Raw genomic sequence first — 12985 nt, forward strand, 5'->3', positions numbered from 1 at the left:
GCTCGGCTCCTTCGCGGGGAGCCGGGAAGCCCAGAGAGGAAATCCAGACCTAAGCAGCAGATGGGAAGGACGCTTTCTCCTCTAAGAAGCAGTGTGGCCTAGTGGATAAAGCATGGGTCTGGGAGTCAGAAGGATCTGGTCCTCTCTGCCACTTGTCCGCTTGTGACCTTGGACACGTTACTTAACGTCTCTGTGCCTCAGTTACCTCGTCTGTAAAATGGGGATTAAGACTGTGAGCCCCTAGTGGGACAGGGACTGTGTCCAACTTGATTAGCTTATATCCACCTCAGCATTTTGAACATCGCTTGGCACACAGCAAGTGCTTAACAAATGCCATCATTATTACTACATTTATTATTATTATTATTATTAACCCAATGGCTCCCAGGGCTTGTGTGAATGTCAACCCCAGGGTTAATTTTCAATGGGCCTCTCCAGACTCTAGAAAAATGCTGACATTCCAAATGGCTATTCCTGAGTTCATGCGTTCCCCCCTCCCCAATAAACAAACCCCACAGATCCAACTGCTTGGTCTCTCTCCATTCCCAAGCTTCAGATGGCACCTAGAGAACTTCTGCCAGGGCAGGATAGACTATCTAGTCTGGGAACTTGACTGTGGCAGGATCTTTGAGCTATAGACACCTCCCAGTGTCTGGCTCTCTAGGAATCTAGTGGGGGCCCCAAACAACATTCTTGGAAACCCTCTCACTCCGCCATGCCACCCCAAGTAGGATGACTCCCTGGTTCACTCTGAACCACTCTCGAGGCCGAGGGGTGAGGGACACAGTCACAGCACCAAAGCAGGAGCAGCTTACCAGGAGGAAGTGGGCCACGGATGCCTTCAAGTGGATTTTCGCATCTTCTAGCAGCTCAAACACGGCAATGCGGCCCAGGTCATCAACCACCACACTGCGGCACGGGAAGCTGAAAGGGAAAGAGAGCCCAATTCTGAGTCTAGAGCCTCACCCAAAACACTATCCCATAGCCTCCCTGCCCCACATTCTGCCTTTCCCCTGTTGCTTCTAAACTGGAACCGGACAGGTGCGCTGCCAAGGCCTTGGCCTCCATGAAAGCGTTCTTGGGATTCCTGTCAGGGAAAAGGCTTCTGCCTATTTCAAGGGAAGAAGTTGGAGAGGCCCAGAGCCTGAGAATATGGCAGCTTCCTTTCCAGAGGTAAGTGTGGTGTCTGAATCATCTGAGCTCATATCTCCATAGCTGAAGGAAAGGAAGAAGGAAACAGTCTCATCAGATCATCTACTGAGTTAGGTCATTAACAATGGGCTCAGCTTCCAGAGGCCAACAAGGAATTCACCGAACACTTAAACTGAAGAGCCCATCTCTACTCTGCCATGCTGAGGCGTTCACCCCAAAATAGGACATAATAAATACCTCCATGATTATCTTGTTCAGAAAATGTAGAAGGAATGAAAGAGAGAGTTTCCCTGGTACTCTCTGCATGTTGCTATCAAAGAGGAAGTCAAAATGGCGGCTTTGGCAGGCCAGTGATTTTCACAATGGATCTCCCTGGTCTGGACTGGGCAGGTGAGGAAATGCTCTCAGTATGGTTCCATAAACAGGCCCCCTGATCTGAACATTTGGCAGGGTTTTTTTTGAAATATTCTGTTAATTTGATAAAATACTTGTTCAAAAATATATTTGGCAGCCTGTTCTTCCTCCCTCTTGGAGTGTGAGCCCCAAGGGGGACAGAGACTCTGTCCGATTTACTTAGAATGTATCTACCTCAGAACTTAGCACAGTGCTTGGCACAGAGTAAGCGGTTAACAAATACCATAATTTATATTTTGATCACCTGGAACACTCTGAGAAGAGAAGATGCTCAGTTTCTGATCATTACATACAATACCAAAAAAAATGTATGCAGGGAGACCTCAGTAACTCGGCCAAAAGGACTCTGAGCTGAACTAAGGACCAGCCTAATTTGGAAAAGTCTTTTCTAATAAAACTTAACTTCAGTGTGGTGGATGTATGTCTCCTCCAGGTATGCATGTGTCTGAATGTGCTCTTAATTTAGATTTCGTTTCCTGGGGAGACACAGAGCAGCCTCTTTAGATCTGCTCTGGATAGCTGAAAATTCAGGAAAAATTTCTCTCTCCTCCCACCATGATCTTCCTACCTCTGCTGCTCCTACAGTTTAATAAGACTTTGCAAATCATATGGAAAATGGAAAACAATCTTCTTTAGATCAAAGCCTGCTGACCAATGCTAGCAGCCAGGGAACACGGTTGAATTACTGAATTGGAAGCAGTGTGGCCTAGTGAAAGAGCATGGGCCCAGGAGTCAGAGGACCTGAGTTCTTATCTAATCTAGTTCTAGAATAATAATAATGGCTTTTGTTAAGCACTTGCTGTGTTCCAGGCACTGTACTAAGCATTAGGATAGATACGAGATAATCGGGTTGGATACAGTCCCTTTCCCACATAGGCCTCAAAGTTTAATCCCCATTTTACAGATGAGGAAACTAAGGCCCAGAGAAATTAAGTGACTTGCCAAGGTCACATAGCAGACAAGTGACAGAGCTGGGATTAGAACCCGGGTCCTTCTGATTTCCAGGCCTGTGCTCTGTTCACTAGGTCATGCTGCTTTTCCGTCTTTCCCATCACTATACACAACACAACTACCCTCTCTGCCTCCCAAGCCCAAAACCTAGGCATTATCCTAACTCATCTCTCTCATTCAACCCACATATTCAGTCTGTCACTAAATCCTGTCAGTTCTACCTTTCCCAACATCGTAAAAAAATCCACCCTGCTGTGGGACCCTGGGCAGTTCACTTAACTTCTCTGTGTCTCAGTTACCTCATCAGTAAAATGGGGATTAAGACTGTGAGTCTCATGTTAGGTCACGGACTGTGTTCAACCTGATTATCTTGTATCTACCCCAGCACTTTGTACAGTGCCTAGCACATAGTAAGCACTTAAATGCCACAACCAAATCATAATTGCTGGATTACTGGTACCTGAAATTTGTGTGGGCTGTTTTGTAGTAGGAAATCCATGAGGTAAACTGGGAGGGGACAAGCTGATTAAGTGCTTTATAGCCAATATTTAGAAGTTTCTGTTCGATGCAGAGGTGGATGGGCAACCACTGAAGATTTTTGAGGAGCGGGGAGATCCGTTATTGGGCAGGGATCGTCTCTGTTGCCGAATTGTTCATTCCAAGTTCTTAGCACAGTGCTCTGCATATAGTAAGCACTCAATAAATACTATTGAATGAATGAACTGAAACTTTTTTCAGAAAAATAACCTGGGCAGCAGAATCAAGTATGGACTGAAGTGGGAGAGGTAGGAGTTAGAGAGGTTAGCAAGGAGACTGAGGTGGTAGGCAAGGTAGGATATGACGAGTACTTACATCACCGGAGTAGCAGCTTGGGTGGTGAGGAAAGGGCGGATTTTAGTGATGTTGTGAAGGTAGAACCAACAGAATTTGGTGACAGACTGGGTTAAATGAGAGGGATGAGTCAAGGATAATGCCAAGGTTTTGGCTTCTTGAGGCAGGGAGCATAGTGATTTGGTGTACAATGATAGCGAAGGCACGGGGAGAACAGGGATGGAAGATGAGGAGCTCCAGTTTGGACATGTTAAGTTTGAAGTGTGGGTTGAACAACCAGAGATATCCTGAAGGCAGGAGGAAACGTGAGATTGCAGAGTAGAGAGATCGGAGCTGGAGAAGTAGATTTGGAAATTACCCACGTAGAGAGGTAGATCAAGTTATGGGAGTGAATGCGTTTTCCAAGGGATTGGTGTAAATGGAGAACTGAACCTTGAAGGACACCCACAGTTAGAGGGTGGGAAGCAGAGGAGGAACTTACGAGGTGACCAAGAATGAACGTCCAGAGAGACAGGAGAATAGGAGGGCAGTGTTGGGGAAGCTAAGGTTGGATGTTTCCATGAGAAGGGGGTGGTCCACAGTGTCAGAGGCAGCTGAGAGGTTGAAGAGGATTAGGATGAGGTACAGTCCAAGGTCAAGCAGCAGACAAGTGCTGGAGTAGGTATTAGAACCCATAACCTTCTGACTTCCAGGCCCATGGTCTATCCACTATGCCATGCTGCTGGGAAAGATGGGAGAATCAAAGAGGTACCAGGAGGAGGGAGTGACCGGGGAGGATCAGGGGAGATTTTAGGGAGCTCACGCCTTATGGTTTCAATTTTGTCAGGAGTGTACGTGGTCAGATCACTGAGGCAACAAAATGGAGGGATGGGTCAGGGGGGTTGACGGGGAGTTAAAATCATAGCATAAGCAAAAGTGATGTTCCAGAAAACAGGCGTGCATCAATTATGGAGCTAAACGGAAAGGGGGTTATGACACCCTATGGTATATGACACCACATTCAAAACCCCGTCAAAATGATCTTTTTCAAGCCATTTGAAAAACCTTAATGAGGCCAATTTGCACCGCAATAGGGCAGGTGTGGCACAAGCTGCCATTATTATCAATAATACTGTTATTACGATGGTACTTGTTAAGCGCTTACTATATGCCAAGCACTGTTCAAAACACTGGGGGAGATAATCAGGTGGGACACGGTCCCTGGCCCACATGGGGCTCACACTCTTAATCTCCATTTTAGAGATGAGGTAACTGAGGCCCAGAGAAGAGAAGTGACTCTCCCAAGGTCACACAGCGGACACGTGGAGGAGCCGGGATCAGAACCCAGGTGCCAAGTGACCAGCCAGTTCCTCTGCAGACAGTCCGGGCTCCCAGAGTGGACGGGCCTTCCACTCCTCCATGACGCTACCTGTATCTGCAGCTGTATATGTTCACCCGGCCAGCTGAGACAGAGCCAGGATCATTCACCACCACGTCCACAGGATACAGCCGATTGTCTTCATTGGCGTATTCAAGGATAACCACATACAGGCCAGCCTGAGGAACACTCAAGCTCAGCTGCAGCTCAACCTGTGGTGGGAGGTGGGGGAGACAACTGAATGAGGAAGGCTTATTACAGTGCTCTGCTCACAGTGGGAGCAGAATAAGGACCAGTGGTTGATTAAAAAAAAGGGGCAGGCAAACAAGACTCTTTCCACCCACTTTCATTTACAGGAAGAAAATAAAACCTCCCCATTGTTCTGAAAGCCTCTAGAGAGCAGAGACTGAGTCTTCTGTTTCTAGTGTACTCTCTTTCCTAAGCATTGAGTACAATGCTCCACTTAGAACAGGTGCTCAATGAATACCACTGCTGATGATTAGTGAAATTGGCACATCCAATACACTAGTAACTCTTTGAGGGCAAGGATTGCATCTTTAATTGTATTCTCCCAAGCATATAGTACATTTCTCTCCCACAGTAATACTAACTGTGCTATCTATTAATCACTTACTATAAGCCAAGCACTGGACTAAGCTAATCAGGTCTCACATGGGGCTCACAGTCTAAACAGGAGGGAGAAGGTTCCAGTTTTGCAGATGAAAGAACTGAGGCACAGAGAAATGAAGTGACTTGCCCAAGATCACCCAACAGACGAGTGGTGGAGCTGGGTTTCAAACCCAGAGCCTCTGACTCCCAGGCCTGTGATCTTTCCACTAGGCCAAACTTCTTCTCTACAGTACAGGGAGGGAAGGCGAGGAAAGTTCGAGCAAGGCAAGGGAAGAAGGCGGGCGTGCAGGCTGGACAATTCAAACTCAAGCTGTTTTTCTCAACGTTTTCCCTTTCTCTCCATTTGTGTCAGTGCCAACAGAAACCATCACTGCTAAAGAAGGAAAAGTGTGAACTTGAAAGGGATTAGTTAACCCTGAGGGGGTAAGTGATCAAAAACAGGGTTCGGAAGCCAACAATAAGGATGAGAAGCAGCACGGCTTAGTGGATAGACCATGGGCTTGGGAGTCAGAGGATCTGGGTTCTAGTTCCAGCTCTGCCATTTCTCTCCTGTGAGACCTTGGGCACATCACTTCACATCTTGGTGCCTCAGTGAGCTCATCTGTAAAATGGGGATTAAGACTGGGAGCCTCATACGGGACATAGATTGTGTCAAAGCTGATTCCCTTGAACCTACCCTAGTGCTTAGAACAGTGCCTGGCACATAGCAAGCGCTTAGCAAAACCCATTTCAAAATAAAAGGTTTTTCTCTGGAGAAATCTGGTGCACGTGTCTGTGGGGCTGATTTGGAATGGCACTGCCTTGACCCAATCCCTCCCCAGGGGGCGATTCTGAGGCGAGTTCTCTCAGACACTGCGCAGAGAGGATCGTCACTGATAGTTGAGTTGCCGCTTCGGCCTGTATTCTGTCCCCCAGACCCCATTGCCTCTCGTGAAGCCCGAAGCAGAACTGTGGCTGGCTCAAGCAAACCCAATTCTAACACCAGTGCCTGCCTTCCTGCTTCTCACACCCTGAAAGGATTTCTTCCCGAAGCTTCAAGGTCAGTAAGAAAACGAAAGAGGAGTCCTACCTCTCTCCCGCTGACGTCAACCATGGCCGGGAGCCCTGGGGTGCTCTGACGGAGGACTAATTTCCTGGGTTCTCCAGCGACGAGGAAGTGCGTGCTCTCACACGCGAAGAGGCAGCCAAATCTGTCCACTGGCAAATGCTGGTAAAGCAAGCAGCTTCACAGGAAAACACACACAGACATTACTCCTAGGGGCAGCCTACCGCAGGAAGTCCGCATGGTCTCCTGACACTTCGGGGCCACCTCTAAGAAGCCCACGACCCCACAGGGCCTCATATTAAGAGAAGAGCATGGGCCTGTGAATCAAGTGATCATGGGTTCTAATCCCGGCTCTGCCACTTGTCTGCTGTGTGGCTTTGGGTAAGTCACTTCACTTCTCTGTGCCTCCGTTACTTCATCTGTAAAATGGGGATGAGTCTGTGAGCTCTATGTGGGACAGGGACTGGGTCCAACCCAATTTGCTTGTATCCACCCTAATGCTTTGTGCAGTACCTGGCACATAATAAGTGCTTAAATACCACAGTTATTATTATTAATATTTATAACAATAACTGTTGAATGGGATTTGGGATTTGGGATTTTGACGCTGAACACCAGGAGACTGGTTTTTCTTTCCCACTGTTACTATTATTACTGTGGTATTTATTAGGCGCTTACTATGTGTCAAGAAACCATAATGATAACGGAAGAACTGTTAGAAAGGTTCTGGATCATGGCAGAAAACAAGACATTCTGGAGAAAATATATCCAGAGAGTCACTATGAATCAGAAACGACTTGATGGCACTTTATAATACTGTGTCAAGCATTGTTCTACGCACTGTGATACATACAAGTACATACACGTCTCTGTCCCACATGGGGCTCACAGTCTAAGTAGGAGGAGGAGGATTTAATCCCCATTTTACACACTCTTCACTTATACAGACTCAACGGCATTTAATTTAATAATCACAAAATAAAAGTAATTATAGTTGAGGAAACTGAGGCCCAGGGAAATGAAGTGACTTGCCTAAGTTTTCACAGCCAGCAACTGGCAAAGCCAGAATTAGAAGCCAGGTGCTCTGACTCCCCAGCCTGGGCTATTTCCTCTAGGCTACACTGCTTCTCTAGTTCTGACACCAGATAATTTTGGGCCTGAAACTCTTCGTCTCCATCTCGTACGGGAGCTCATCATCATTATGACCCAAATCTTGGGGTGTGCCATCACCTTTAATGTAAAGATCTCAGACACATCACTGAATCTCCTCACTTTCCTGGAACATAGGTGGAGCTCAGTCTGCCGACATCTGGTCTGCTGCGGGAAAAACTGTGGCTCAGAGCAGTTGAGTGACTCACCTAGAGTCACCCAGAGGTGGCAGGCCCAGAGCCAGAACTCCAGTTGCAATGCTTGCTGAGAGCGTGGAGGTTTCTGGAGGAGGATTGCCTTGCTTTGGGGGATAGGTTTCAGAGGCTCTCGGCACCCTCAGCTTCAAGTCTTTCCTGCCAGGGGAGCATCTTATGCTTTGGGGTGGGCATGGTGTCTACTAACTTCTCTTCCATGGGTCCTGAATGGGCACAAGGCTGGGTGACTCGCCACTGCAGGATCGGAGCTTCGTAGTACTCGCTGGGGATCAGCACCAGGTAATCCTGATCGAAGGAAGGGAAAGGTGATTTACAATTCCAATAGGCTCTCCGTGGGCCCAGTACAACAATCACAACACACCCACTCATCCATCACAGCTGGAAGGCTGCGGGCCCCTGGGCGAACCATCCTTTCAGAGCAGCGTGGCTAGGGGTCAGAAGGTCATGGGTCCTAATCTCTGCTCCGCCACTTGGCTGCTGGGTGACCGTGGGCAAGTCACTTCACTACTCTGTGCCTCAGCTCCCTCATCTGTAAAATGGGGATTAAGACTGTGAGCCCTACATGGGACAGGACTGTGTCCAATCTGGTTATCTTGTATCTACCCAGTGCTCAGAACAGTGTCTGGTACAAAGTAAGCACTTAAATACCATAATTATTATTAGTAGCATTAATAACAAATACCATTATTATTATTATTATCAATTTGGGTATTCTCCCCCCTGACTTTCCCCGAAAATACCAAGTTTCCCATCACCAAGTCCTGGGCAACGTATGCAAGTTACTGGGAAAATTTTCCCAGCTCTTTCGACTTTTAAAGAAAAGTTACCTAAATGTGGCGGTAGTTGTTAAGCCTTTGCTTTGGGGCAAACATTGTACTAAGCGCTGGGATAGACACAAGATAATCAGGTTGGGCACAGCCCTGGCTCTCATGGGCCTCACAGTCTCAAACAATAAACCAAGCACTTTGGGTTATAGAGGAATAAAGGCAGTGACTTGGTAAACAGGATTAAAAGCACACAACGGCTATCTTAATTGCCCTTTGTTTTTCAGGTGGCGTGGCCTAATGGGAACAGCCAGGGCCTGGGAGTCAATCAATCATATTTACTGAGCACTTAGTGTGTGCAGAGCACTGTACTAAGCGCTTAGAAAAGTACAATACAACCAAGTTGGTAGACATATCCCCTGCCCACAAGGAACTTATTTATCCATAAATTCTGTGGGGCTGAGGGAGGGGTGAATAAAAGGTGAAAATCCAAGCGCAAGGGTGATACAGAAGGGAGGGGGAGAAGAGGAAATGAGGACCTAGTCAGGGAAGGCCTCCTGGTGGAGATGTGAGTCAGAGGACCTGGGTTCTAAATCTGACTGACAGCTGCCCACTGTGTGACTTTGGGCAAGTCACTTACCTTCTCTATGCCTCAGTTACCCATCTGTAAAATGGGGATTCAACCCTACTTCTTCCCACTTTGACTGTGACACCCATGTGGGACAGGGACTGCATCCAACCTGATAGACTTGTAGCACTCCAACGCTTAGTACAATGCCTGGCACATAGGAAGTGCTTAATAAGTACCATTAAAAAAATAATAACAACAATGAACAATTCAGACTGTGAGATCTCATTCACAGACCAACATATTCCTGACATTCCCTTCCTGCACGTAGAGCTAGTTGCTTGGGTGGTGATGTGTCTGCCATTTGCAGGAATGTTTTGGAATCTCTCTCCATTCATTCATTCAGTGGTATTTACTAAGTGCTTATTATGTGCAGAGCACTGTGCTAAGCGCTTGAGAGAGTACAATATAACAATAAACAGACACACTGACTGCCCATCACAAGCTATCTTCCCAGAACCTCAGCCCAAAGCATTGACTGGCTGGTGTCCAGCTGCTGTTTTCCAGGGACCAACTACTACGTCACAACCCACACCGTGTGGACCTCTGGAAAACCAAGTTCAAGCTCTGTCATATGGCCCTCGACTGGCTTCCAACTGGTTTTCAGCAGTGAGGATCAGGATCAGGTGAACCCAGAGGAATGGCCCAGATGAATATTCTAGCTGGCTTAGCTAGCTCTCTATTGGGAACGGAAGAGCCTTACATTTTTCTCCTTAGTTCCGGCCTAGCACCTAGAGCCACGCTAAATCACTGCGCTACAGTTCACGGTTTTGAAGGACATGATGAGAGTCCATGGAAAGAGAGCAGCTCTTTGCAAAACCATCACCCATCTTAGCCCGTGGGGCCAAGCTCCATAGGCTGGGCCGAGCGGGCAGCCGGTCTGTCCCCGCCGTCAATCCTCGCCGCTCTTCTGCTCGGCGCATCCGAGAAAGGCCCCACAACTCAGTTAGGGGAGCTGTTTGTGTCACTGTAGATTACTTATACGAGTACACCGGCTGTCCCGGCAGAAAGAAGGCTAGATAGTGCCTGATCGTTGGCGTTCCTGCTCGCCACCTAGAAACCACTTGGAGGAAGTTGCTGGTTTTTTAAAACTCCTCTGAACAAAACTGAGAAGTAACGTGGCCTACTGGAAAAAGCCCGGACCTGGGAGTTAGAGGAGCTGGGCTCTAATCCTGGCTCGGCCACCTGTCTGCTGCATGACCTTGGGCATCTCTGTGCCTCAGTTACTTCATCTGTAGAATGAAGATTAAAGCTATGAACCCCATGTGGGACAATGTCCAACCAGATTACCTTATATCTACCCCAACGCTTAGTCCAGCGTTTTACACATAGTAAGCACCTAAATAGCATAAAAAAAATTCTTCCCCTGGGTTTTCAGAGATAACCTGCTCTTAGAACTCTTATGAGAGATATCAAATAAAGTATCAAGAGCCTTCTGGGTGCAAATCACTGTGCTAAGTGCTGGGGAAAATACTCGGGTGAGAATTAGACATGACTCCTGGTCCTCCCCAGCCATTTTCAATCTAAGACTAAGTGGAGGAGGGCTAACAATGGATACAGAAGGAAAGGTGAAACAGTGAAAACACAAAGATAAAAGGCAGGCAAGATCATCGGTCACAGAGCAGTTGGGCCAGAGGCTGGAGGAGCAAGTTCAGACCCCACATGGTTCAGAGTACAGGGCTTCCAGAGGTAGCCACATGGACTTCCAAAGTATTCCCAACACTCGAAGCTTCGTGGAGGACTCAGGCTGCCACTGCTTATGTCCTTCCTGGCTCTGCTGGTACAGGGCAGCTTGGGAGCGAGGCTTTTGGGATGGCATGGAAAAGGGGAGGCTGGGTTTTCCAGCAGGGTAGCTCAGCGGCCCAGTCTGGTGTGAGGTTGCTTGAGGCCCTTCCCGAGTCTCTCACAAGCTTTTGGCCAGTGATTGGAACTTCCTTCCTGATCCTGCTTGTCCCATCTCTTTTCCTTGAGGCCGATGAGATAAGGGAGGCTGCTTATTTAGAATGCTGGCTTTTGGGATGGCATGGAAAAGGGGAGGCGGGGTTTTCCAGCAGGGTAGCTCAGCGGTCCAGTCTGGTGTGGGGTTGAAGGTGTACCTTGCCATTGCTTGAGGCCCTTCCCGAGTCTCTCACAAGCTTTTGGCCAGTGATTGGAACTTCCTTCCTGATCCTGCTTGTCCCATCTCCTTTCCTTGAGGCCGATGAGATAAGGGAGGCTGCTTATTTAGAATGCTCATTCCCCCTCCTCCTGGCCCGGTGACCTTGCGGGTGGCTTAGGAAGGGACCTTCTAATTGTTTGAGAAAAAGCTCAGGCGAATTCAGGAGGCCACAGAGCTCTCTTTGATGAACCGATTTCCCAAGAGGGTTTGCAAGCCACCCGCCTCTGGGGAGGCCAGGAGGGGGGTCTTAAAGCTGGGGAATACGGAGGGACGGGTAGGAGAGAACCCCCGAGCTGACCCTGGACAAGACAGCTCATTTGAGTGGACTCAATTCTCCTGGCCTCTGAGGCCCACAGCGACGGAAGGGAACTGAGGGTGACCTAAAAGAAAAAGCCAGTTTTCCAGGCTCTGGAAAGCCAGAGTCACTTGGAGTCTTGACTTGGCGTCATGAGCCTCTTACCAGGAGGATGCCCTCTGCCATGACACTGATGACCCATGGTCCTGGGCTGAGAGAGAATGGCTCGGCGAAGCCACTTCCTGGGATGGTGACAAAACCGGGCTCTTCAGTGGGTGGGAAGATAACCTCTTTGCTTTGAACAGCCCCTGTCATAAGAAAAAAAAGAAAAAGGATGAATGACTTTTTCAACTACAGGCTGCAGAAGCAGCATGGCCTATTGGATAGAGCATGGGCCTGGGAGTCAAGGATCTGGGTTCTACTCCCAGTTTTGCCACTTGTCTGGGTGTGCTTTGAGATTTTGGGCAAGTCACTTCACTTCTCTGTGCCTCAATCATCTCATCTGTTAAATGGGGATTCAATACCTGTTCTCCTTCCTACCTAGGACTGTGAGCCCTGGGTGGGACCCAGACTGTGTCTCATCGGATTATCTTGTATTTTCCCCTACGCTTAGAAAAGCATTTGACACATTGTAAGCACTTAACAAATGACACAGTTATTATTATTATTAAATTCTTCTTGGCCCTGAAGACCCTTCATTCTTGTTCTCTTTTCTGGAGGATCCTTTCATCCTTCTTCATTGGCCCGCCTTCCATCCTTGAGTCATTGTTGTCTTTCCTGAACCCACTCCTGTATCTCCACAGTCTGCCTAAACGTCAGTGTCTTCTGCCGGCACAGTGACCACAGAATCTGACTGAGCACACATCAATCACAGAGACACCTTAACAAGTGGAGAGTTGCCTAGGCTTCTAGAAAAAAGAGTCACAAAGAGATATCTCTTAAGCCCCGCTTGGGCCTGGGAGTTAGAAGGACCTGGGTTCTATTCCCGGCTCTGCCACTTGTCTGCTGTGTGAGCTTGGGCAAGTCGCTTCACTTCTCTGGGCCTCAGTTACCTCATCAGTAAAATGGGGATTAAGACTGTAAGCCCCATGTGGGACAGAGATTGTATCCAACTTGATCAGTTTTTGTCTACCCCAGAGTTTAGTACAGTGCCTGCCATATAGTAATGATAATAATAATAATTGGGGCGTTTGTTAAGTGCTTACTATGTGCCAGGCACTGTACTAAGTACTGAGGTAGGTACAAGTTAACTGGGATGTGCCTGCCCCACATGGTGTTCACAGTCTTAATTCCCAGTTCACAGATGAGGTAACTGAGGCACAGAGAAGTTAAGTGACCTGTCCAAGGTCACACAGTGGCAGAGCTGGGATTAGAACCAAGTCTTTCTGATTCCCAG

At 47.9% G+C, this 12985-nt stretch overlaps 1 protein-coding gene across 1 annotated transcript in view; it reads right to left on the reverse strand.

Moving 5' to 3' along the window:
• LAMA3 (laminin subunit alpha 3) overlaps window positions 1-12985 on the reverse strand; it is a 129547-nt gene that overhangs the window by 80711 nt on the left and 35851 nt on the right. Inside the window, exons 17-21 of the mRNA XM_029069416.2 lie at window positions 11755-11897; window positions 7932-8029; window positions 6405-6558; window positions 4757-4917; window positions 816-924 (exon numbers count right to left, since the gene is read on the reverse strand). Coding sequence (XP_028925249.1) covers window positions 816-924; window positions 4757-4917; window positions 6405-6558; window positions 7932-8029; window positions 11755-11897 — 665 coding nt within the window. The remainder of the gene's footprint in view (window positions 1-815; window positions 925-4756; window positions 4918-6404; window positions 6559-7931; window positions 8030-11754; window positions 11898-12985) is intronic.

The sequence above is a fragment of the Ornithorhynchus anatinus genome, chromosome 7 (assembly GCF_004115215.2).
Source record: "Ornithorhynchus anatinus isolate Pmale09 chromosome 7, mOrnAna1.pri.v4, whole genome shotgun sequence".
NCBI classification, from domain to species: domain Eukaryota; kingdom Metazoa; phylum Chordata; class Mammalia; order Monotremata; family Ornithorhynchidae; genus Ornithorhynchus; species Ornithorhynchus anatinus.